Source organism: Zea mays, chromosome 7 (genome assembly GCF_902167145.1).
Source record: "Zea mays cultivar B73 chromosome 7, Zm-B73-REFERENCE-NAM-5.0, whole genome shotgun sequence".
Taxonomy (NCBI): Eukaryota; Viridiplantae; Streptophyta; class Magnoliopsida; order Poales; family Poaceae; genus Zea; species Zea mays.
In genome coordinates this window covers 15,281,944-15,305,763 of record NC_050102.1, presented here as the reverse complement: position 1 = coordinate 15,305,763, position 23,820 = coordinate 15,281,944, and the positions used below count along the sequence as shown (strand labels likewise).

The following is a 23,820-nucleotide window of genomic DNA, read 5'->3' as shown; positions in this document are numbered from 1 at the left end:
TTAGGAAAAGGTGTAAGCCTATTTCCCTTTCAGTAGTTAATCGGACTATTAGCTATGGTGTTTCATCTACAAAAGGCTAATAGTTGAATTATTATTGAGGTTGTTTAAATGTTTCTAACTAATTTGAATAGTTAATTATTAACTTGAGTGTATTCAAACAAGGCCTAAAAGTAGGGATCTATCGAGTTTGGTGACATACTTTGGTAAGTTATATAGGATTAGACAATCACCCACACGACTTGGGATGGTTTCAGACGTTATTAGAAAATATACTAAAGACAAAAAAGGATGTCTAGCATGCGATATTATTAGATGTTTGGTTTTAAGAATCACTCAATCCAAGATAAGATGACGCATCATGAGCCTATTTCTCAAATTTTTCTCAAATTTAGTGGGATAACCCTCATTTCTTATATTAGTATTAACTAACTAAATATGAAAAATGAGGTGGTGATGGATCAACTCAATCTATTCCGCAAATAAACAAAAAAGTGAGAAATAAGATGGTGGACTAGATTATTCCTTAAACCAAACACCCTATATATTTCCAATCCCGTTGATTAGAGACGGGGCAGCAAGCCAACCAGTGAAGCCAGCCGTCAGCCGGAGAGGAAGTCATGTTGAAAAATGGGTGGGAGCAGCAGAGCCACGAAAAAGTGTACCGCGGATACGTGTTCAGCACTGTCCTAATCCTTCAGCTTCATTATTCAAAATTGATTCTGTTTTCCACTCACCAGCATTATGTTAGCCAGTCAACGAAGCATTCGGTGTTGCAACTTTGTAATAAGTACACAAAATAAAGGTAACATACCACCAACACGAACTTTATTTCTGGTCAACTGTCCTGTCAAACGGCCTCTGGAAATTCAAAAATACACTAGAAAGTAGAATGATGTGCTTGCTATACAGATAATTATCTCCTCTAGTGCTAAGTGCTGGCTTAAAAAATCGATGGTATCTTGCACTTATTGGAAAACATGGAAGTAGAAATGCAGCAGTCCAGGTCAGTCCTATAGTATCAAAAATTTATGTGGTGTAAGACTCGACGATTGTCTTGTCCACAATCAGCTAATAACGTAAGGCCCGCAGCAGCAAATTATTCTTTATTCCACCTTCACCTCTGCACATCCGTATCCTAAAACCGAGGAGACAAATCAGTAGAAGTCCACCACCCCCGATATGGTGATGGGAGGGTCAATCGGCACCCGTTCTGCTTTTCCTTCTGAAGCCAGCTGCGGCAGCATGTTTGCCTCCTTTGGAGTGACGCCTGGAGCCGTCCACAGAGTGGCATGTGGCCACTCGTTCCTGGAATTGATCGGCTCATCGTTTACTGCTCCCAGCTGTGCCTCGAGAGCGGCCATCTTGTCAGTGTAGTACAATGCGTTGAATGACACGGGGACTTCCTGGTGCTGGTAGATGCCATAGCTTGCGACAGCAGACACACCATGGCCTCGTTTGTGGGCAAGGGTGACGTGAACCTTCGTTAGGTTGTCCTCCAGTCTTATCTTGTTCACAAAACTGTCGACAGCCGTGTCCTTCTCTGCCACCTGTTATAGTAACGCAGCATAGGACAAGTGTCAGATTGCAACATCGTCACTGCAATGACAACCTACCATGAGTCCTTCACAGCAACATACAGAACAATGTTTTCTCAGCGCAGCTGAGCATATACACTTCTTACCTTACGGAGAAGGCCCAATATATCAGGCGGGGTTAATCGAACAGCAGCAAACATGATATTTCCAAACTTCCGCTTCCCAGTATCAGGTGTTTTGAGATCACCCTTTGCAACAGCTTTTAACTGTTCCAGTACTGCTTTCACAGCATAGTCAAAAGGAACCTAGAAAAAAAAGTATAGATACCATCAGAACTGCATCATGATTTCTGGGTGCTTAAGTTGCACCATTATAACAGACCCTTGTGGTGTAAGTGTACAGGATTAAGATCAGTGCATAGTAGACCAATGAAAGACCTGATTAAGCACATCACATGAAAATGAAAATGCTACTGCTACACCATATTAACATTAGTATGGTGCTCCCTTTCCCACATAAGGTTGAGCCAATTTAGACTACTGATCTACCAGTAACTTATCTTGGCCTAAGCAAACAATTCTTTTAATGTTATTTAATTCATAACATTGGTGGACGGACTTTTTTTTCTCTAACACGCAAGAGAGGTGGATGGAGGACTTGTATGGCATAATCTAGCAACCTCCAAGTTCTTATTGGAGTCCTCATATATAAAGTGTAAAAGAAATTACTACAGCAAACTACTTAGTTATCGTAGATTTGTAGTAGACCCACATGTTAAAATGTGTATAAACATTCAGCAACCATTATAATCTCGAATAATAAATGAAATATGGTTACCTGAATTGAGTTAAGATGATCAGCATTCCCAAACAAGGTCGCACGCAACCTTTGTTCCCATTGTGCCCATTCTTTAGCGTATGAACCTTTTGATGGCTCTGCTCTGATTTGACATCGTTTTGCAAAACATCAGGCAATGTATATAGACATGTGAAAACCACTAGTTATGTCAACATCATCAGATGAAGTAATACTGCTACAAGTGTGGTTAACTGTTTCTACAGAAAAGGGGATTTGGAGAACATTCTTCTCTATACAAGTGTGATTGAAGATTGGACAAAAGTATTCCCTCGACGACATAAATATGAAGTAATACTATGTATAAAATAAGGGTTATACTGCTAGTCTGCTTGTTTTTGAGGAATGTTAATCTGCTATTGAACAAAGGCATTCGACCCTATACAACCAGAGTGTTGTTTACTGTTCACAACGTGCTAAAAAGGGGGTTTTAATATTAATATGCATTTCAGTTTCATACCTTCCATGCCTGCTCCGATGCATCTTGAACAAGCTAATCCCCTCATCTAAGATGGCTTTCACCGCATCAGGCAATGGCGCTCTGAAATCAGGAGCAAACAGTACTAGTAACATCAGCGTGATTTTATTTTTCTTGCACAATACTGAAGGGGGTCATTTTCTTGGAAAATAACCATAATTTTTTCCTGTAACTGCATAAGCACAGCTCATCGTTGAATTAAAAAAACAGAACAAAACAATGCAAAAAAATCCTACCTATCTGGCTTCAGGAGAGGCATCTTAACAAGGGAGCCAAAACGTTCATAAAGTTCATTTTCAAATTCTCTTCGACTCTGAAATTGACACCGTTGATGATTTGGCATATTTCAGTAGCTAAAAGCAATTTTCCATGATATATACATACCTTGCCATCATACAAGTGGTAAAACATTAGCAAAACATAGCCTGCATTAGGTGAGGCCTTGTCCAGATTTCCCTTTTAAATGACAAGTTAATATAATATCAGCCATATCACAATGCATAAAAATGACTAACAAATTTGCATGAGTAAATATAGACTACTAACAGGATGATTGACCCGCTGGAGGACGCGAAACATGAAAACGGCAAGAGCCTCAAGAGAAAATGGATTTGAATCCGTGCCTGGCAAATCAAGAAAACAGAGCAAAAGCTACATGATCAAACTTAATGATGCAAGAAAATGAGCTAACAATAGTGTTGTTCTTGTAAAATCTAAAAAAATCATCTTTAGTTATATACAAAATCCAAGGCCCTACTGCAGTACACCAAAAGAGTTCTTGTTAAAGTACACTCTTCAAATTTTTTACCACTCAAGGACTCTTCAAGCCCATAATAAGTTCATAGCTGTAATTTGGAAGTTCAAGCTAAGGTGTGATGTTGTATGTCACAAATCCAAACTGCAGCCCACAAATGTATGAAGAATCGCCAGTTCATCATTAATGTTCACATGAAGTAAAAACAAAGAATGAGACAAGGGAATGAAAAATAATTATTAAGTACATAGGACACCTTCTGAGTCAGGAACCACAGGGACAGCAGCTGCCTTTGTGGACCCACACATATCCTCGATCTGGAAACAATGATTTATCAGTTCTATCTCTACTGTTAAAGTAGCCTAAAAAGTCAAACCACAAAACATGCAAAAAAAAATTGCTATGATTTATGATGTCAATCTTGCCTGCTTCCAAACTTCTTCATTTGGTGCATTTTTATCAGCAAGGGTTATTCTAGCTGGCTTCTTTCTTCTTTCATCAGCGACCTTTTGCCAGTATCTTCCTGTAATAGTTAACAAACATACAAATTAAACTCAATCTAGAAGCCTAGCCTAGGTCATCAACCAAATAGGATTCACCTGAACCTGCGGTGGTCTGACAAATGAATATTACTTCTCCTAGTATAATTAGAATAATAAAGAATCCTCCTATTCTATCTCAGTGTCATGCCCCGTGATTTAGTTAAGTGAGGAGCTTTGAACATCAATGGTTGAGAATTTAACTGATGGCAGCAGCACCAAAGCTGAGATGCAAGTGACGCTGCACCATGGATGCAAGAGTTGAGGATGGAAGATGGAGGGCAGGGGATGTGGCCAGTGTCGGAAATGACAGCACCAAGGGCTGAGACGCAAGAAATACTGTCAGGGAAGCGACCATAGATCATGGACAGCCCTTTGAAAACTGCATACCCAAACATCTATCGCATTTATAATAACCAACAGATAACTATAGCTGAGGCAAGGAGAAACAACTGCAATCTAAGCTTTAGAAGAAATTTTGGACCAACAGAAAGAGGTGAATGACTTGATCTGATAGAGAATAGAGATTAGATGGTAACTTAATCAAGGGACACAGGACAGTATTGTGGATATTGCAATCGTCAGGAAGTTCACTACCAGATCACTCTACAGATGTATTACCTTTGGCAGATGATAGAGCTTAGAATGCAAAAATTGCGGGCAACCAAAGTTCCCCTAAAATTCTAGATTTCCCTGTGGATATTATCGCATAACAGATTGCAGATCAGTTGAGGATCATGAAGTGGGATGGCCCTACACTCTGTAAACTTTGTGGGAAAGAAGAATCAGCATATCATCTTTTTCCAGATGCTCTTTAGCAGTGTTGGTCTTGTGTTGGACTAGGGAAAGATTACAGTGGCAAATTATACCAACATCCCAAAAACATTTTGAGGGAACAAAACAAATCAAATTGGAGGGTGGTTCATACTTAGCTGAGGTGTGCTGGAGTCTGGAAACTAAAAATGACTGGGTTATTTTCCTATTGTTTCAGTATCTTCACCTCAATGTGTACCTCCGTTTTAAATTATAAGACGTTTTGGTTTTTCTAGAAACATTGGTCTAACTGTGTATCTAGACATTTGTGCATATCTAAGTGCATAGCAAAAGCTATTTACCTAGAAAAGTCTAAATGTCTTACAATTTGAGCAGAGGGAGTAGTGTGACTCTGGTTTTTTTACAGCATTGGAGCAGGATGGAAAGGAAGGAGTACCAGACATGGAGGAGCAAACTGTTGCAACATCTGAAGCACACACTGACAGGCCAGTGATGGTGTGAAGTGCTGGTGGTTCTAGCGCCATAACATGAGGCTGTGGAACCTCTGTCACTTGTACTAAGATTGTTAGTTACGGTAGGATGATGTTTCTTTTCGTTTAGTTTTTTGTTAGTGGAGCTTTTTTAGCGAGTAAACTCAGTACCCTTGTTTTGTAAGCTGGTAATCCCAGTCATCACTTCTCTAAGCTTTCTGCAATGTCGGACATGGCTATGGTCTAAAAAAACTCGACCTGCGGAGTTTAAGACAGCCTTCGGGCATTATATTAAGAAGACCTTAAGCAGGTCAAGAAAATCACGGAACCCCGGCCCCACCCATACACAGCGGCACCGTAGCCCATGTGAGAAACGACCGTGAACAGGGCCTTAGACCTGTGCTTTGACATGGGACAAACGAGAGGATTTTTTTAACCACAACCTGAAATTCGCTCCTATGGGGAGTTGAACCTAGGACCTGAAGTGTTATTCAGACCATCTAACCAACTCAGCTAGAGGCCTTTTCACGGCCATGGCTATGGTCTAAAAATCTATTTTGCTAGTCACTGGTGAGAGATGATGGCCTCCAGTTAGGGATTCATGACAGAGGGCAGTGGCAGAGCTGCATTCGCTGAAGAAAAAATGAACGGCAAAAGGAAAGAGTGGCAGTGACAGAGTGGAGATATTTTGGATGTGAAGTCGAACCGAGTGTGCTAGGGCAGCACATGGCAGCGATGGACTAAATGGGTCAACAAGCAAATGGCAGCTTGGATTGGGCTGATCCAATATATTATTAGCACCCTCTGTACCAAATTATAGGTTGTTAGCTATTATAGATACATACCTAGATACAAGATATGTCTAGATACATAATAAAAGTTGTGTATGTAGAAAAACCAAAACAACCTATAATAAATTGGAAAAGAGGTAGTACCATTTCTTTTCTTTTGTATTCAGAAATCACATACCCAATTACCAACTCGCAACCACAATCTCCCTTCAATAACAAAAGGACCATTCCCCTAGTGAACATAACTTATAAAATGTTGCAAATCAAGAACACAGTTCTGGCAACTATGGTTCTTATGTAAAGGTAACCGAATTAAGCAATAGAACAGAATAATACAGTATTTTTTTTCTTGAACACGCACTTTTGCTGTGCATCATTATATTAAGAAAAAATGGGAAAGGAACCCATACAAGACACACCCACTCACACCAGTGTTCAAATTAAACAGACGTGCCCTTATCACACAAAGTAGATGACCTCGACACAAAATTAACTCCCACTCGGCCAAAGGGCAAGTAAGTAATTGACTCCGCGTGCCCCTGCCAAACCCAAAAACAATAAGATCCCTCACACTAGTGAACAACAGAGCTCTAGCTAGGTTCAGAGAATCAGCATCACACATACACACATTATGAATATTCCACAATCCATGCTCCCAAAATGATGATGAAGTTGAGGCCCTTTCTTAAGTGGACAGGCGCTGCATTTGAACTTCTTTCCCACCAAACATCAAAGGAAGTCTCATCAGATTGTGGGGTAAGCATTTGCAAACCCGCTCTAGTACAATACAGTAAATGACTTTTATCAACTATAAATCAGTTTGATTAGAGCCTCCGTTGCATGCGGAACGTCTGGCGATTAGAAGGTGATCTGCCCTTGTTGATAGAAAATAATGTTCCACACGTAGGTTAACCCATAATCATTGTGCACGATAGTGTCCTAACAAAGGTGCAAAAGCGGATGAATGGCCAGATCCTAGTTCATTTCAATGGTCACACTGAGCACGGTTCATTGTGTTCAGAACAAAGAACAGCACTGTCCATCACTAACTGAAGCCATGTTTTACTGCAATAAACAAAGCGACCATATAACACTAGATAACGTCCCAAATGCTCTGTACCTTTAATAAGATCCCCCATCAAGCTATGAAAAGGGCGATCATCTCCAAGGCCACCAGGTGTGTTCAATATTTCCTTACACAGAGCTGACTTTGCACAACCAGGTATACCTGAAAGGAAAATGCTAAATCAGAATCAATAATTAGAAAACCCATTTTAACATTAAACAACATTATAGGATGCAGATTGGTAAAAAAACTAATTTAATCTATTGACACTGTACCACGGAATTTTGACGATCACTTAGTTTATCTAGTCCATAAGCTATTCAACGGGCTAATGTATGAAACATTGGGATAAGTACAACAGAAACAATATTAACACTGTAGTACTGTACCAACATAGTTTTTGACAATTACTTGGTTTATATGGTCCATATTGTGAAAGGGCCTCTAGCTGAGTAACTGAGTTGGTTAGGCGGTTTGAGTTGCACTTCTCAGGTCCTGAGCTCGAATCCGAGTGAGCGTGAATTCCAAGGTGAGGTTAAAAAAAATCACTCGTTGGTTCCCCTGGTTGTGTGCACACGAGATGGACTGACCTATACGAGGTGCATCCTCATGTAGGGGCTAGGAGGGCTCAAAGCATGAGTAAAGATCTGATGCTGCATGGGGGGTCTCAGTTTTTTAACCTTTCTCGATTAGAGCTCCGATTGAGATTCTTCTTAATATAATACCGTGTGGGCGAGTTTTATATGGTCCATATTGTATTACTCAATAGAATAATGTGCGAGTATTGAGATTAGTTCAAACGAAACAAAATAGACCATACAACTGTTTGACAATTACTTGGTTTATATAGTCCAAATTATTCAATAGGCTAATGTAGAAGCATTGAGACAAGTCCAAGGGAAACAAAATGGTCACTATAACTTATGGTTATTCAGCAGGCTTAAGAAAACCTAAACCAGTAACCTTAAAACCTAGATTTTATTAAGAATAACTAATGGTTCTTACAAAATTTGATACCAGCTATTATTTGGATGAGACATCAGTATCGTGGCTGAAGGCCAAGGGTTGATACCCAGAAACCAGTGAAATAAAGTTTTTTTTCATCGTTTCTAATGGTTGATACCTACAAACCAGAGAAACAAAGTTCTTTCCATTGTTTCTAATGTTGATCAGTGAAATTATACCAGTGTCTCAGTTACTCTAACAAATGAAAATGACATAAAACATATATCAGCAGTAAGTACCCGGAAAGAACACTATAAGGCCCTCTGTTTTGGGAACCACATCAACAGATGTTGACACAGGACCAGAAGGTGCTGCCCCATGATCTGTCCGGAGATCACCCTCTTCATCCCTCTTTGCGTCAAGAATGGCCAAGAAATTTTCAGTTTGAACAAGGTTACCAGCAGCCCCAATCAAAGCCTGGTTTGCAGGGCTTCGTTTGGCGTATTGTTCAAGGAAAGGCTCTGCTTCACTAAGATATGTCGAGGATGAGAGTGGCTTATTCCCGTACTTCCTTCTAATGAATACAGCCCTAAAATGAGTAAACTAATCATATTAGATGAAGGAACATTTGCAGTTCCATAAGAGAGAATGTAACAGCAATATACCACTCGTCCAACAATTTGATAAGCTCTCTCTGTTTGTTTGTTGATGTTCCCCAGTTCTTCATTTGCCTATATCAAAGAAAAAAAAAGGGCATTACCATTAGAGTTGGCATAGTCTCTGTTCACAGCATATGGCACCAACTGAAGTAGTACATAATTTACAGCTCAAATTAAAAAGTTATATACGACTTAAACCTTCAAACATAACATCTATCAGTACGGCAGCGTCGAAAATAAGGGTCTATTTGGATCTCATGTACTAAACTTTAGCAAGGTGCTAAGCTTTAGCAGTGCTAAAGGAGGTGCTAAAGTTTAGCACTTTACTTCTGTTTCGATAGCAGTGCTAAAAGAGGGCAGGGAGCGTCAATGGGTCAGAGGGGGGCACTTTTAGCACAATTTAGCACCAAAGTAAGAGCTAATGGGTGCTAAATTTTAGCCCTGCCCTATTAGTATGCCTGTTTGGTTCCATATGTGCTAAACTTCAATAAAAAGTGTTGTGCTAAACTTTAGCACTATAGAAACAAACAGGGCCTAACTATACAGAACTTACACAACAATTACTTTACAACTATAAGATTGAACTAATCAAGCATCAATTGTCATGTGATGAAGAAAAGAAGTTGAATATCAGAAAAGGCTACATCATGAAATTTTAAAAAAATCTCAACCTGCGGGGGTAAGACAACCAAGGTTTTAAAGTCGTCCGACTAATCGCGATTAGTCGGCCTTATCGCTGGTCCGAGCTTGATTAGGGTCTCCGACTCGACTAGAGCGACTAGGTAGCGATTAATCGTCCTAGTCGCCGACTAATCGCGATTAGTCGTCCGACTAGGGGTTATGGTCGAGTAGTTATGCCTGTTTTGGGCCACTAATCCGGCCTATATTATGTGTGTCTACCCACCATCTGTACACAACACAAACGTTGTTTTGCCCTACGCCCCTACCTATACCAATACAGTTCGCATTGTTGCGCGTGCACTCTTCCCCAGCGCGGCCACCCCTTCTCTAGCGTCACCGCTCCTTCTCCATCGCCGACGCCCTCCTCTCCTGCCGCCCAGTTGTGCTCTGGCGGCCCTCTGCTCGAGCAGCAACTATGCCCCCTCCATCACGCAGCGGTTGTAGTCTGTAGAGCCCCCCCCCCCTCCAGCACGCTCATGTCCTCCTCTGTTGTCTGTTCAGCGGCTGAACAGGCAAGTAGGCGACCACTCCGCTGTTTAGAATCCAGAGACCGAGATGAGGATTGAGGACCTCTTCAGACGGTAATTGCTCTGATATTTTGGTTGTTCAATGTTCTCTGTTCACTTACAGAGCAGTATTGTGTCTGTCTTGGCCTCCTCTTGAGTTGTGCTTCACTTGATTGTTGTGCCACTGCAGATGAGAATAGGAGGTGGTGTAATAATGTTGAAGTCATCTTTCCAGAATCTGTGTTGCCCCAGCCCCAAAACGATGGCAGTTGCACTGGTACAGTTCATGCAGTCTTGCAGTCCAGCTAGGCAGCTACAACTATATATATTCATATATATTGATATATACACACACATATGGTCTTGTTATAGGTGGACGACTAGGAGTCGACTAGGCTCAACTAATCGAGCAAATCGACGACTAATCGCGATTAGTCACCTTATCGGTGCTCAGGCGACTAGAGTCGACTAGCCGACTTTAAAACCTTGAAGACAACCATTGGGTATTCTATTAAAAAGACCTTCTCACACAGGTCGAGAAAACCCCCCGAACCCCTGCTCGACTCATACATAGCGGCACCATAGCCCATGTGAGAAAAAACCGCGACCGAGACCGGGCCTTAGACCTCTACTTTGGTGTCAGACAAACGAGAGGATTTTTTTAAATACAGCCTGAAATTCGCTCCCACGGGGAGTCGAACCCAGGACTTGAGTGCTATTCAGACCTCCTAACCAACTCAGCTAGAGGCCTTTTCGCATATCATGAATTTATAAATTATACTTTCTAGATATTAGCAATATTAAATAGACCGAGGTCTAGAGGATGCATTAGCACCATTTTTAAAAAAAACGAACGGGGAGGGAAAGACAGTCCTCCCGGTATTATATTAAGAAGAGACTGAAACAGAAACATGATCCCGACCGAGAAAATCCTTGAACCATGTCCCCCATCACTAGCGGGTCGTCACCGCCCACTCTGCAACGACCCAGCCAGAGGGTGGCGCGCAGGACGTAACCTGAGAGCGAGCGGGGCACAGCGAGGGAATTTTTTTAACTAAGCCAGAAATTCACCCAGAGGGGGATCGAACCCGAGACCTAGAGGTGCTACTCGGAAGCCTTAACCATTACGCTAGAGGCCTTTCGCTAGCACCATTTTTCTAACACTAAGCAAATTTTGTAGACATCTTAACTAGAGTAGTATCATGATAAAGTAGCAAATTATGTTCTCATTTTGATTATTCATTGACAACCCACTCTTTTGCAAAAAAATATACTAGTAAAACTTAAAAATTTTGCATACAATGCATACCTTAGGTAGTAAGTTCTATAAGCAGATGGTCCATCTTTGAAAAGGGTAGACAATCCATTACGAATTAAAAATGTTCGCAACTATCAACAAACAAAATAACATAATTGTTAGGATGCATATTCAAGATAAAACAAAAGTTAACTTTAATGGTTTTAGTCCTCTTCCAATTCAAAAACAAAATCAGCTTGAAGCGAAAGGTAGACATACATATAAATAAAAGTAGATTAAATCACAATTACAGGAATAGGAAACAATAAGCGTAGCAATAACATTTCCGAACTTATTTTAGAAGCACACCAAAACGAACCCGGACAACCCGGAGTAGCAAACACTAGCGTGGTACCTCAAGAAGCAACCAATAATACCTACAAAAAAGCTGAAAATACTGATAGAAGAGTACCTTGTATGTCAAGAATTTTAGTTTAACCATTAGATTTGAATCCTCATCAGCCAAACCATCCACAACTGAACCATTTGAATCCAAGGCACCATTGATATTTTTCAGTAAAGTGTTACCATCTTTGGCTAGTTCAGCTGCCTTCTTATTGTTTGCCTTGAACAAATTCACATCAACAAAGAAACCTAACCATGGAATACATGTTAGTAGAGCACACCTCCACTCACACTTGAAATGTGAATGCCTCAGCTTACCTCTATACAGAGGCCACAGCCCTTGGTTTCTCCTGACGACAGCAGCATAGGTTTTAGAGTTAATGATATAAAGGGTAATGTAATAACAAGGCTGACTTCACAAGCTCACCTCATCTCTTGCTGGTATCGTCTAAAAACAGAATCATTATGCACATGGATAACCATTTTGTAATACAAATTGTCATTTGAAAGAGAATCGATCTTGTGGTAGTTCCAGTAGCATTTGAAAGCTGCTGAGAAGTGCCTCTGTTTCATCAAGCGAATCATCTCCTGTAACAGCCAACAGGTAATATATCACATTATTGTAGTGATGTTATCAATATTGAAATCATACCCGTTACAGTCAGGAAATATCTATCCTCAGCCAGATACCAATGAGCTTACCTGCAGTTTCTTAGTTGCATAGTCTGCAGGATGTGCTTGCAAAAATTTTGTAACAACTGATCTATCAGCATTTCGCGACTGAGCATCAAGTCCACCAGTTCCAAACCAATCCGAATGATCTGGACACATTGAAGCTCCAACATTTTCAAGCAGTGCCTTGATTTGCTGGTCAGGTACAATAATAAAGAAGTTATAGCAAGGTTGAACAAACACAAAGTAAGATGTCTCATGGAGAACAAATACCAATTTACAGCATTAATACCTGCTTTTCATCTGACCTATTAGCAGCACAAATTTCTCGTAAACTTGGTCCCAAATCTGAGTCGCCTGCAACAGCAAGTAAATAATAAATAAATAATAAAAAGCTAAAATAATTACTAGCTCATAACACAATTACAATAAGTCTTCTTAGAAGTTAAAGCACCCCAAATCCATCAGAAAGCATTTCTAGAATACAAGTATATTTTCAAAAGGGAAGATGGTTCTATTCTGTGTGTTTCCCTGAACCTCGGATACTGTGCAGGTTCACAGAACCAAGAATCAATCCTGCAAACTGGACATTTCAAAATAAGCAGCAAATTAACAGTTCTTGACATCACGGGAAACATTATGAAAAAACAATAATCCTATCTGACATAGTATCTGCAATAGACCAAATCATTATGAGAAAACAATAGTTTTTGCCCCTTGAAAGTTCAAATATTTTTATTGGCACTATTTCACATGTCTTGATTTATTATATCATTTGTCTCCATTCTTGTTGAGCTCACTGCAACTCGAGCTCGCGATGAAGGACTTAGGCCCTCTCTACCACTTCCTGAGGGTCGCTACAAAGTGTCGCCCCCTAGGGCCTCTTCCTTCACCAGCGCCAGTACATCATCGATATTCTGGAGTGGCCTGGCATGTTAGACTGCAAGCCCCGCTCCACGTCTGTTGACACTTAGGCAAAGGTCTCCGACGACAACGGTGCCCCGATCGTCAGCATGACAGTCTACTGGAGCATCGCTAGGACTCACCAGTATCTCACCTTCACCTAGCCCGACATCGCCTATGTGGTCCAGCATGTGTGCCTTCACATGCACACCTCACGGGAGCCCCACCTAGTGATGTACAAACGGGCCGCTCGGCCCGGTTTAGGCCCGGCCCGTCAGGCACGGTTAGAAAACCGGCCCAAACATGTCTGACCCACGGGCTTGTGTCCCTGTCTGGGCATGGCTCGCTACGGGCTTAAATGGGTTGGGTCGACCCGGTTAGCACGGAAAAAATAGGCCCAAAGTGGGTTTAGCGGGCCCAAAAGCACGGTTTAGTGTAAAAAACGGGCCAAATGGGCCAGGCACTAAACCGGTTGAGCCAAGCCGGCCCGCCGGGCTTAGATCACTGTTCGGGCCCGGCTCGCTTATTCGTGTCGGGCCGGGCCTAGCCCGTTTATAGCGGTCCGGTCCGCGCTAGTACCGAGCCGAGAAATCGTGCTTCAAGCCAGGCTTTCGGGCTTCGGGCCTATTGTACATCTATAGCCTCACCTCACTGCTGCAAAGCGAATTCTTTGCTACCTCTGCGGCACCCTCGACTATGGCCTCCTTCGACCCTCTCTGACTTCTAAAATGATTGTCTACATCGACGCTGCCTGAGTCGGCTTCCTCGATACGTGTCGGTCCACCTCTAGCTATGTCGTGTTCTTGGGGACCAATCTCGTTTCTTGGTCCTCGAAGTGGCAGCCCGTCATCTCCCGCTCCAGCGCTGAGGCCAAGTACCATGATGTGGCCAACAATATGGCCAAGACGTCTTGGCTTCGTCAGCTACTCCAGGAGCTTCATAGCCCCCTCACTCACGCCACCCTCGTCTACTACAACAATGTCAGCACTCCCTCCACCAATCTTGTGCAACACCAGCGCACGAAGCACGTGGAAATCGACCTACACTTCGTCCACAAGCGTGTCGCCATCGGTGATGTCTACGTCCCGACCGCCTCCCAGTTCGCCATATCTTCACCAAAGGCATGCCATCCACGGTGTTCTCAAAATGTAATGGCTAGAATTGCGAATGTGGGGGGCCGGGGTTGGACTATTGTATATTTTTTCTCGAAAACGCAGGAGAGTTGCGCATCATTAAATTAAGGAGAAAGAATTTTAAATCCTAGAGGACTATCGTACATTCTTACGTATATCTATTGTAATGGGCAAAGGCCCAGCCTATATAGACTCTTCATATATACATATGTCTATCGTAATCCAGGGTTAGGGTTTCCATTCTCAGCCTCTAACAATTCTAAGAACATTACAACATTACTAGGCTGGACATATGATTCATTTACCAACAAATGGTAAAAATATAAAAAAAACTCTTATATTGGTTGAACAAACTCAACAGTGCATATAACTTCAATTCCATCACCTTACCGGCGTCAAATGGAGCCTGAGGAAAGTTTTTCAAAACCTCTTCCATTTGCACTAAACTTTGACGAGGCACAATCCGGGCAACCAGACCTTCAAGGATCTCACCTTGCACTTTTACATGATCTTTTGACCCTATAACAAAATTAAACAAGTGTCGATTCCCAACAGAGACGGAATTAGCCAGTCAAACATGATCGTGGCAAAAAGAACCAGTCTGATTTAGAAAATCAGTAAGATGACAACCTGGTACAGCTATATCAGCTATTTCATCAAGGGTTTTGCATACAGGTGTTGCAGTTCCTTCTTCACATAATGCATCATAAGCAGCAAAAAATGAGGAGGCAGATTTCCTGATGAAAGATGAAAACAGAAAGCATCCTAATATTATAATCAGAATCAACAGTAAACACAAACATGGTTGCGAGGGCAATTCTGTAATTGCATGCAAAAATTGTGCATACTGGGTTCCAGGCCATCCAATGGATGAGGATGAATACAAGCATGCAAAATATAGCTAGTTAGCCACACAAGTGGCATTGACAGCATTCACGTAATAACAAGCTATAAGCTGAACAGCTTTTCCCAATATGAACATGTCAAAGTTAATTAAGAACTGCAACAGTCTATGTTAGCATATTGTACCTTATCACTGTAATGGGCCTTGGCCCATGTATTTGGCTGCTATGTATTAATACATCCCCTACACAATTAGGGTTAGGGGGGTTTTTAATCTAACATGGTATCAAGCCATCTCCCTCCCTCCCACCTCCCTAGCCAGCCGCCAGCTACCTCTCTTCTCCCCTAGCCTGCCGCTCCTTGCCTCCACGGCTCCACGCGTCCCCCAAAGAACCAGCTCCGGAAAAGTCGATCATGTGTGCCACAGGCAGCTGCATCAAGCATGGAGGACACGAAGGTGGCACCCATCGTGACGCTTCGCATGTGCAAGTTCATGACCAACCGCCAGCCGCACCAGCGCCTGCCATCCACACCGCGCATGTGAGTTCCTACTGTTGTTTCACAATGTCCGCTGCCTCCTCTGCCTCTCTCCACTTTGGCTGCCGCCCCTGTTCCCTCTCCCTGCACCTCTCTCTTTCCCAACAAGACTGAGCACCCGCTGCTCACCCACCCTCAATGGCTCACCCTACCCTCACTCTCATCCTCCCTGGCACCCTCATCAATTCCCTTGTAGCAGTGTTCCACCCTAACACCACCCACATCCCTGCCTACACCGCGCCCGCCGGCAGCAACACCATCTTCTTCCTTTACTAGCACACTCTTCGTCTCCACATGCATCATCCCGGCTGTTCTGCATGAGCCTGGTCCAAGCGTGCGCTCATCCTCCTTCACTGCAACCGCTCCCTCAACACCCGCCCTTCGCTCTGTCACGGTCCATGTGCCTCTCTACCGTGTGTGTGTGTATCCCTTCACGACGGGCAATTTCTCTAGGGCACGTTCATGGCCTTTGATCAAGACATGAACCACGTTCTCCGTAAATGCGTCGACCTCTGCCACCCTCAAGCAAGATGCCATGCTCCAGGGCCGTTTCTGTTCTGTGGTATCGAGATTGTCTCCATGACGATCGAGGCCTTGTCGTCTCCATCGCTCATGCTCGCCATCGGCCTAATCGCCACTAGTGGGCCCAACACCCATTTGGTGGCTCTGTGGTGATGCCTCCCCTAGCTTTCTCCTCATATCCCATGTCATCGCAACCCACTCCTGCTACTCATGGTTATTAAAACGATGTTTAAACGTCGTTTAAACTATAAAACGCTGATAGAACAGCGAAACGCTGAAACGTTTTACACTTCCTCGTAAAACGTCATTTAACGACGTTTAAACGTCACGTTTTGACGTTTAAACGCGATATATAGTTAAACGCCACGTTTCGAGCGTTTAAGTTGCCTGCTTGTAAAATTTGGCCCAGCACAATTAGGGATTCCACCCAGGTTACAGCCCCTCTCGCTCAACACGTCAGGTCGAGGGTGCCGCCAGTCCACCACTCCAGTGCAGCCGCCGTGGCGCCTCCAGGCCGCCATCGCCTGTGCCCGGCCATGCCGTCGGCTCAGGCTCCTCCCCCGTGCAACCGTGTCCCGCCCTCCTGTGTGGCTACGTTGTCCCTGTCCGCCCGTCCGCCGCCGCCACTTAATTTCCATCATTGCATTCTACTTTAGTTGCTTTTGTGCTATGTTTGTGATTGTGGACTATTAGACATCTCATTCCACTTTGTTTGCGGTTGTCGACTTGCTATTAGTTGAACTTGTGTTATTGTGGTAATGTGGTTGTGGACATGTCATTTTGCACAATATTATTATGTGAACTTATGTTGGTTGTTTGGTATTTGACTTTATATAATTGTCTGAAATTATGATATATTGAAATTTCAATATGTTGTTTAAAACTACGTTTAAACTTTGTTTAAACCGTTTAAAAGTTAAAACTCCACCCATGAGCGTTTCAATGTTTCGTCGTTTTAATAACCATGTTGCTACTCCCACCGACTGAGTTGCTGACTTTGGCGCGTCGTACCACACCACTCCTGACCCTGGTATTGTTTCTTTACCCCACCCCACAGCCCCACATTCCCTTCTTCCATCATTGTCAATAACGGGTTGACTATACCTGTCACCTCAGTAGGAGACACGGTTCTTCCTGGTCCTCTGTACCTCAACAACATCCTTGTTGCCCCCAACATCATACAGACTCATCTCTCGATTCGTCGCTGCACCACTGATGATCATTGTTCCATAGAGTTTGATCCCTAGGGGCTCACCATACGAGATCTTACCACTCGTGTCGTGGTCACCCAATGAGACAGCTCCGTCCCCCTATATCCTATTTGATTTCCCGCCCCCCCCTCCCTTGTTGCCACACCATACACCCTCACTGTTGTTGCCTCTGCCTCCACTTGGCATCGTCGTCTTAGCCACCCTGGTCACGACGTCCTCTCCAGATTCTCGAGCACATCGGCCATCCCCTGCCCCCGCGGCAGCGTTGCCTCGCCTTGCCATGCTTGTCAGCTTGGATGCCACGCTCGCTTACCCTTCCCCTCTTCCATGTCCCAAACCGCTACCCCTTTGATCTAGTCCATTGTGACCTTTGGACATCCTCGATACCGAGTATTTCCTGTTACCAGTACTATTTGGTTATCATGGATGACTTTTCCCACTACTAGTGGACTTCCCCCCTCGCCACCATATCCCACTTCTTCGCTTGGGTGTAGACTCAGTTCGGTTGCACCATCTAGGGTGTTCAATGTGACATTTTGTGCCTTTTGTCTCGCGCAGCGTGTAGCTGCGAATGTCGTGTCCTTACACCTCCCCTTAGAACGGCAAGGTCGAGGGCATGATTTGCATCGTCACCAACCTCATTCGCATCCTCCTGTTTCAAGCCTCCCTTCATGCTCGTTACTGAGCTAAGGGTCTCTACACTGCCACCTATCTCCTGAATTGTCTCCCCTCCAAGGAAGGCAGTCACCCCACACATTTATTCACCCTCTTCGGCACCACCCCTTCCTATAAACACCTCTGTGCCTTTCGTTGTGCCTGCTATCCCAACACCTCCACCACCACTCCACACAAACTTGAGCCTCGGTCCACTCGTTGCCTTTTCCTCGAGTACTCCAATAACAAAAGGTACCAGTGCCTCGATCTTCTCATCCACTGTGTCATCATCTCTCGACATGTTGTCTTTGATCAGGACATTTTTCCCCTTGTTGGCTCCTCCCCATCTCTCGACATTGATTTTATCCTTGATACCAATCCCATAGACGTACCTCCTCTTTCCCTACCCCTGGTTCCAGCGGCATCTTCCGCGCAATGTGCAGCCCTATCACCTTTGAGTGTGCCATGTGCGGCCCCATTGCCTCCGAACACACCCTGTGTCGTGCCGCCTCTCCAACCACCTTTGGCTCGCTTCGCCAATCCAGCTCGCATCTACCAGCGACATGTGAGGCTCGGTCCACCGGTCCCCTCCATCAACGAGCCACCCCATCATGCCCTGGCCCACTCTCGAACGAGCCGCCAGTGCACCATCTGTCGCCATACACCGCGATCCCCGCCACATCCACCCGATGGTCACACGTTGATCAACCAATGTTCTCCAACCTATTGACTGGCTAGTGCTCAGACCCCCCTGCTCCGACTCCCATGCTTATCCCCTCTAATGTTTGTACCACGCTCGACAATCCCCATTGGCATCGTCCTATGGAGTATGAGGCCCTACTGGCCAACTACACCTTGGACTTAGCGTTGTGTCCCTATGGCACCAACGTGGTCACCGGCAAGTCGATTTTCTGTCACAAGCTCAAGGCTGATGGTACTTTGGATTGGTACAAGGCATGTTGGGTCCTTCAGGGCTTCACTCAGCGTCCTAGAGTGGACTATGACGAGACCTTCAGCACCGTCGTGAAGTCTGCCACCGTTCAGGATTTCCTCGCCCTCTTCCAAAACTGGGCGATCCACCAGCTGGACATCAAGATTCAAGAATGCCTTCCTTAACGTCACTCTAACCGAGACGGTTTACTGCAGCCAGTCACCGGTTTCATCAACTCCACACGTCCAAATGTGTGAAAGCTTAACCAATCTTTGTATGTCATCAAGCAAACGTCTTGGGCCTGGTACAGTCACTTCACCTTCTACTCTGTCTCCCTTAGCTTCGTCGAGGCCAAGCCGGACACATCCCTATTCATCCTTCGGCACGACCACGACACCGACTACATCCTCTACGTCGATGACATCATGCTCACGGCATCCACTGTCGTTCTCCTCCAGTGCACTACGGTCGCTCTGCAATGCGAGTTCACAATGAAGGACTTGGGCCCTCTCCACTTCCTCGAAGTCACCGTGGAGTGCTGCCCACAAAGCCTCTTCCTTCACCAACGCCAGTATGCAATAGATATTCAGAATTGGACTAGCATGTACGACTGCAAGTCTTGATCCACGTCTGTTGACACTTAGGGGAAGGTCTCCAACGACGATGACGCCCTGATCTACGATGTGACGGCCTTCCAGACCTCGCTAGGGCTCTCCAGTATCTCACCTTCACCCAATCCAACATTGCCTACATGGTCCAACAGGTGTGCATTCATAGTATGCCTTCACATGCACACCCCACGGGAACCCCACCTAACCGTTGCCAAACGGATTCTTCGCTACCTCTGTGGCACCCTCGACTACGACCTTCTTCAGCCATCTCCAACTTATGAGTTGATCGTATACACCAACGTGGATTGGTCCGGTTGCCCCGACACACGCCAGTACACCTCTGTCTACGTCGTGTTCCTAGGCGCCAACCTCGTATACTGGTCCTCAAAGCGGCTCCAGCGCTGAGGTCAAGTATCGCGTTGTGGCAAACAACATGCCTAAGGCATCCTGGCTGTCACATGCTCCAGGAGCTCCATAACCCCCTCGTGTGCGCCACACTCGTCTACTGTGACAACGTCAGCGCGGTCTACCTCGTCACCAATCCCATGCAGCACCATCACATGAAGCACGTGGAGATCAACCTCCACTTCATCCATGAGCGTGTTACCGTCAGTGATATCCGCGTCCTCCACGTCTCGACCACTTTGTAGTTTGTCGATATCTTCACGAAGGGCTCTCATCCACATTGTTCTTAGAGTTCCGGTCTAGTCTCAACATCTGTACATGCTAGAGTTGTGACTACAGGGGGTGTTAGCGTATTGTATCTCATCACTGTAATGAACCTTGGCCCATGTACTTGGTTGGTATATATTAACACAACCCCTACCCAATTAGGGTTAGGGGTTTCCAATCTAACAGTCTGCACTTCATGATGATGAAAACAAACTCAATGAAGTTACCAAGGAAAAATAAGAGCATAGAAGACTATTGACCACAGCAATGATCCAATAATAAAAAAATAAGCAAAAGAAAATGTTGGCAGAGGACAAGCATATAGTAATAAGAATAATGAAAAATGTCAAAGTTGATAGCTGACAATTGTATTATTAGAAGGTATTATAGCCATATTTAAACCAACTTAGTGGTTGAGGACTCGGTATGGCAAGGCATGACACTCGCCATACCTTGATTTTGGCGCATGTAGCATCATGGAGTCACCAATCTAAAAACGTCGGCGACCCGACGCCACTATTTTTAATCGAGAAACTATGATTGGATTGCCTGAGTACCCAATCGTGTCATGTGCGCTTGACCTGTACAGTCGAACACCTAATCCCTAGCACGAACAAGAAAATCCTTCACTGTCATTCCTTCCACTTGATCAGTGGATCAGGTGAGGGCCACCCGTAGCTCTAGTTGCCTATTCCCTGGTTCCTTCTTATAATATTTTATTACTTTTTCAAAATGGCATAATATTTTACTTCTTTGAACCTTACTTTATTATCTCAGACATAACAGTTCTAACTAGTAGCTCACCTCAAGCATGCTTCACCCCACAAGGCCCGGCTCCACTAGACAGTCAATGTATATAGCAATATATGTAATGTAAATTGTGATTGTGTGAACTGATTTAAGTATTTGTGCTTCATAGATTTGAATAGACTGATTGATTGTTTTAGCAATGGTTGGAAATAAGAAAGGAAAGGAAAAAACTCCACATAAGGTATATTATACAATTGTGAATAAATATTTGAGATACCTTATTTATATTTGCTTGCCGTAAAATACTTTAAATTGTTACTTAATTTTAAATTGTTTGTTATAAACTAGAACGTACACGTACACGAATTTGTATGTTTAGTTATGTATAAAATTCGTCATACCTTAAATTTTATATGTCCTCCGCCACTGGCACTGAACCAACTGTAAATGGTGCTATCACCATTCACCCTCTATTTTTAGATTAACAGTGTAGATGTATCGGTATTACACATGAGAGAAAGCAGCCAAATTTTTCATGATGCAATGCTCCTGAGCACAAAGTTATTGGCACCTTGTCGAAAATAACCACACATGGTTGGTAGGTAGGCGCCACTTCCGACAGAATGCAATCACCTCTGGAGTAGAATAGAATTTTGGCTTGCCATTGCCCAACTCAGTCACAGCTGTAACCACAGCTGCATAATTCCCAAAACAAGATGAATAAATATACAAATACCAACAATGGTAAAATTAATGAACTAAACAAATGCAACAAACAACTTAAACAGTAAAGTAAATGTGCGGCAGAAGCGGCTGCCCAAATAGTTTATACTTGAGTGTTAGTAGAATTATCGATCACATAAAGTACTAATAAATAGATGGAACAGGACAAACTGGCTGACACAGATTTTATTATACCAAAAACAACTAAAAACTTTTAAATGTGCCAATGCAGGAAAATAACAGTTAGAATTTAAGTATTTATGTAAACTTTTTTCTCGAATACGCAGGAGAGCTGCGCAGCATTATATTAAGAAGAAAAAGAAATAGGTCCAAGCGACCATTACAAAGCTAGAGACCTCCTTACGGAGGCCAAGTAAACTAGGGTGACATAATATTTTACTAGTGTTTATCGATCAACCATGGCAAAGAAGAAATCAATCAAGTGACGCAAATGTAACAAATTATTGGTGACATACAAGAAATTTACCTGACAAAGGTATATCAACAGCCGTAAACCAATAAAATGATTAATTGTGTGCGTAAATGAAAGCCAGCTAAAACCAGAATCTTATCCTTTTTTCTTATTCTTTCAAAAAAAAGTCCAATTGGAAATAATCCATTGTTAAAACAATGGCATCATATGCTAGGATGGAATGCACTACCAGTAATGATGAATAACAAACTATACAAAGATTACTAATTGCTTTAGACAGAAGAAAAAGGTGTACCATAATCATCCTTGGGCCTTTGCCCATGATCTCCTAACACAGCTGTCACAAGTTCCATTGAAATGCTAACACGGTTTTTCTAGAAGCATGAAACAAAGAAAAATTAGAAACCATAAGAAAAGAGTAAAATACATCGTCACTCTCTAAACTTGTAGTGTTAGATCATCTCGGTCCCTAAACTCTCAAAATGTGCATCTAGATCCCTAAACTTGTAAAATTGTATCATCTTGGTCTCTAAACTTTTAGCGTGCATATTTCGATCCTTATACTTGTATGGTTGTGTCATCTGGGTCTCTAAACTTGTCTATGTGGAGTGGGTCAAAACTGTTTGGACCAGTGATGACACCAAAAACAAATTTATACACCCAATGACAACCATAGAAGTATAGAGACCAGAATGTGCATGTTGAGAGTTTAGGGACCGGGATGATACAACTTCACAAGTTTAGGGACCTAAATATGCACTTTGGGAGTTCAGGGACTGAGATGACATACCTCTACAAGTTTAGGGACTGATAGTGTATTTTACTCATAAGAAAAATACAGATACACAAATCATCCATGACTCAGAAAGCAAATATGTACTACAGCTACAATGATGATTCTTAATTTGAGAGTAATTTAATTAGTAATAACTAGCGCTGGAACTGATTCTTAAAAACACATAAGATTTCTGCTTTTTAAGCTACTTGTTGACTGACAGCCGAGAGAAAACCACCAGATTGGTTAAGCGTATATCCTCGAGAGGAGGCCGCATGATGTATATTTATATGGACATAAACTGCCAACAAGTTGGAGTCCAACTCAGTTACAATAGTGGTAACCAATCAGGGTTCTATATCTACTCTTGTTCGGTTACAACTCTACCTATAATTAGAATACACCTCTATCTATACAGAACAAGGCATGCAGGCCTAAATAATTAATCTTTCTATATTCTAACAACAGGTGCCCGTTGAGGTGTGGACCTTGATCTTCTCATTTTCGTGTTAAATTTTCAACAATGTTCAAATACTTACAAGCGATCGAAGTATGGTTTTAATTGTTTTTCATGTTTCAACCTAAGATGTAATTTGTACTACATATATTCTTCTTAAGTTATAGTTATAATACTAAAACCACAACAAAAAATAAACAAAACTAGTTATCCTTTGTTGCATTCAATATGACACTTCTATTTGAATTACTTAATTTTTATAATCTTCACAGACAAGAAAATCATTAAGTCTTGAGAA

At 43.0% G+C, this 23,820-nt stretch overlaps 1 protein-coding gene across 1 annotated transcript in view; it reads right to left on the bottom strand.

Moving 5' to 3' along the window:
* Positions 1–797: 797 nt before the first annotated feature.
* LOC103632082 (tRNA ligase 1) overlaps positions 798–23,820 on the bottom strand; it is a 30,165-nt gene continuing 7,142 nt past the window's right edge. Inside the window, exons 6-27 of the mRNA XM_008653934.3 lie at positions 22,586–22,664; positions 21,706–21,829; positions 15,034–15,140; positions 14,794–14,922; positions 12,660–12,724; positions 12,398–12,562; positions 12,123–12,283; positions 12,014–12,045; positions 11,763–11,944; positions 11,363–11,442; positions 8,873–8,938; positions 8,507–8,796; positions 7,317–7,424; positions 4,048–4,145; positions 3,879–3,939; positions 3,415–3,491; positions 3,253–3,324; positions 3,105–3,181; positions 2,851–2,931; positions 2,373–2,475; positions 1,682–1,840; positions 798–1,547 (exon numbers count right to left, since the gene is read on the bottom strand). Of these exons, the coding sequence (XP_008652156.2) occupies positions 1,155–1,547; positions 1,682–1,840; positions 2,373–2,475; positions 2,851–2,931; positions 3,105–3,181; positions 3,253–3,324; positions 3,415–3,491; positions 3,879–3,939; positions 4,048–4,145; positions 7,317–7,424; positions 8,507–8,796; positions 8,873–8,938; positions 11,363–11,442; positions 11,763–11,944; positions 12,014–12,045; positions 12,123–12,283; positions 12,398–12,562; positions 12,660–12,724; positions 14,794–14,922; positions 15,034–15,140; positions 21,706–21,829; positions 22,586–22,664 (2,709 nt within the window). The 3' untranslated portion in view covers positions 798–1,154. The remainder of the gene's footprint in view (positions 1,548–1,681; positions 1,841–2,372; positions 2,476–2,850; positions 2,932–3,104; positions 3,182–3,252; positions 3,325–3,414; positions 3,492–3,878; positions 3,940–4,047; positions 4,146–7,316; positions 7,425–8,506; positions 8,797–8,872; positions 8,939–11,362; positions 11,443–11,762; positions 11,945–12,013; positions 12,046–12,122; positions 12,284–12,397; positions 12,563–12,659; positions 12,725–14,793; positions 14,923–15,033; positions 15,141–21,705; positions 21,830–22,585; positions 22,665–23,820) is intronic.